The 2,381-nt window shown below is 49.3% G+C and overlaps 1 protein-coding gene across 1 annotated transcript; it reads right to left on the bottom strand.

Annotated features, from left to right (window-relative positions):
* Nucleotides 1-907: 907 nt before the first annotated feature.
* On the bottom strand, nucleotides 908-1,337 carry LOC116661879 (histone H2B type F-M-like). The gene has a single exon (XM_032474697.1). The coding sequence runs from the start codon at nucleotides 1,334-1,336 to the stop codon at nucleotides 908-910; it is 429 nt and encodes a 142-aa protein (XP_032330588.1). The 5' UTR covers nucleotide 1,337.
* Nucleotides 1,338-2,381: the final 1,044 nt, after the last annotated feature.

The raw sequence follows: 2,381 nt of genomic DNA, 5'->3' as shown, positions 1-2,381 counted from the left end.
TGAAGGAAAACCTTCAGGGACACTATCACACCTGCTTCTCCCTCAATCTGCAGGCCGAGTATCACAGGGAGCCTCTTATAATTTCGGTCCTGGTCACCCCACCACACTTTGGGCCAATTGCTGTGCCCCCAAGGGGTGCGAGTCCCTCACTGGCTGCTGCTAGTGGAGACTGTGGTTGCAGCTGGTCTCATCGGACGCTCCCAGCATCTGTGCAAAATTGCACTTCAGTGAAGACTCTGGCTTCAAAAGTGAAAAGTTATGGGTGCAAAAAAATAGCATCAGATCATTATAAATTAGGTAGAAGAGAAATTTCCATAGGTATGGCGCTTGAGTCACCCAGTGAGTCTAGAAAATTTGCTTTATCTCTTTTTACGCTGTGTTTGGGTCCTATTATTTCATGTATTGAATGGCATTGAGATTTGAAGTATGTTGAAGGAGTGTGAATGGGCAAGTTTGATTTTTATATCTGCTACCGAACTTTCTCTGTCCCTATTTCACACATTAAAAATCCTGGATGATACTGCTACATCCACGGGGAAGAATGACAACCTAAAAAGGCAAATTAAATTGTTAGGGAGATAACTTTGGCAGTAAAGATCCCTAAAAAGGCTGACCTAGAGATATAACTAATAGAAATGACCATTTAGGAAGGGAGGACGTGCAGTATGATTAAGAAAAATGCACGGGTTTCCATGGAACCCATGGCTCTACAGACGTACACTCAAGTGGAGTTGATAAGGTTCATAATGTTTCCCTCAGGGAAGAAACGCTTTAAGGATGAATAGAGTGGCACAGGTCGACAAACCAGAGTGGCTCGGACTTTTCAGTGCTACAGGTCTTTTCCCGCCAAGTGAGTGGCTCTGAAAAGAGCCTTTGGCTTGCGATGCTCAGGTGGTCCTGAGGCAGCTCATTCGCACAAGATGTACTTGATGAGAGCGTTAGTGCCCTTGGACACGGCAAACTTGCCGATCTTCCCAGGCAGCAGCAGGCACACCGAGGTCTGGATGTCTTCGTAGGTGATGGTGACGCGCTTTTTGGAGCGGGCCAGGCGCGCGGCCTCGCTGGCGATGCGCTCGAAGATGTCCTTAACGATCGAATCCATGACGCTCACGGCCTCCTGCGAGAGGCTCAGGCCTGTGTGCACCCGCTTCAGCACCCTGCGGAAGTAAGTGGCGAAACTGGCGAAGTCGTCTGCTGGGCGGCGGCGGCGGCGTTGGCGGCGCACGGGTGTCTTCTGCTTCGGCGTCTTCTGCTCTGGGCTCTTGCACTCGGCTTCTTTGGGCTCCCCGGTGTCCACGATCTCCTCCGAAGTGTGGGCGGACCGCGGCTCAGCCATGTCGGAGTGTCTCGCCTCCCCCACAGCTCAGAAGGAAGGGCAACGGCAGCTGCGAGGACCGGTTTATCAAGCCTGCCTTGCCTGACGTCACGGCCAATCTGCAGATCTGATTGGATAGGATGCGGGGCAGGGAGCCGTGTCGCTAAGGCAGGCCATGTCACGTGTCCTTGGTTGCCCCGCGGCTTGGCCGCACATCAACCAATCCGAGTGGCAATCTGGTGACCTTTAAACTTTCCGTGACCCCCACCAGGTGACCTGTAAACTTTCCACGACCTCCACCAGAAAAGCTTTGCAACACGCAAGTTCATGTCGAAAAATGACATCCGTTCCCCTCAGCTGCTTTATGCCTGCCAGTTATCCGCGAGAACTTTACAGAGAGGTCAAACCCACGTCTCCTACGCGGACGGAAAATCACTTTGATCTCCCTGAGAGGGTCTGACCTCCGCAACCCAAGTGCGTGACGCCTCAGAATGACTGGCCCCCTGGGGGCCATTTGACTTGCACCCAGAACCTGCTCTCTCGGCGGCTGAGTGCGCGGCGGTGGCTTGAGGAGGAGCTGTCCGACTCGGTGAGCGGAGGGCGCCTCAAACTCGTAGACACGACTGACCAGCTCTTACCTGCAATTCTTATCAAAACCTTCAGTGAATCAGAAGAACGAGAACGGCAAAACCGCATTCTCCACAGACGGAACCCTACAAAAGTGGGATACCTGTACAGAAATATTAAAAATATCTAGTATTTGCCAAATTTTTAATCGTTTTGTAAACATTCCCTACGTTCCCCCCAAATACCACACGTAGTTGATTTGCTGAAAAAACTATGAGCTCTCAGTTGAAAGGAGCTATTTTTGTAATTCCTTAGAAACCTTTAGAGTGAGAGGAAAATAGTCAATTAAAGGGAACTTTTTAAAAAATTAAAAATATATTCCTTTCAAAAATCAGTAAGAATTCAAGCAAAACACATCTTTAACGTCTTTATAGAGAAATAAATTACAGATATTGAACCAAAGAGGACTTAGGAATAACTGAAGAACTAGAAGTCTTCA

Source organism: Camelus ferus, chromosome X (genome assembly GCF_009834535.1).
Source record: "Camelus ferus isolate YT-003-E chromosome X, BCGSAC_Cfer_1.0, whole genome shotgun sequence".
Taxonomy (NCBI): Eukaryota; Metazoa; Chordata; class Mammalia; order Artiodactyla; family Camelidae; genus Camelus; species Camelus ferus.
This window is presented reverse-complemented; position numbering and strand designations above follow the sequence as displayed.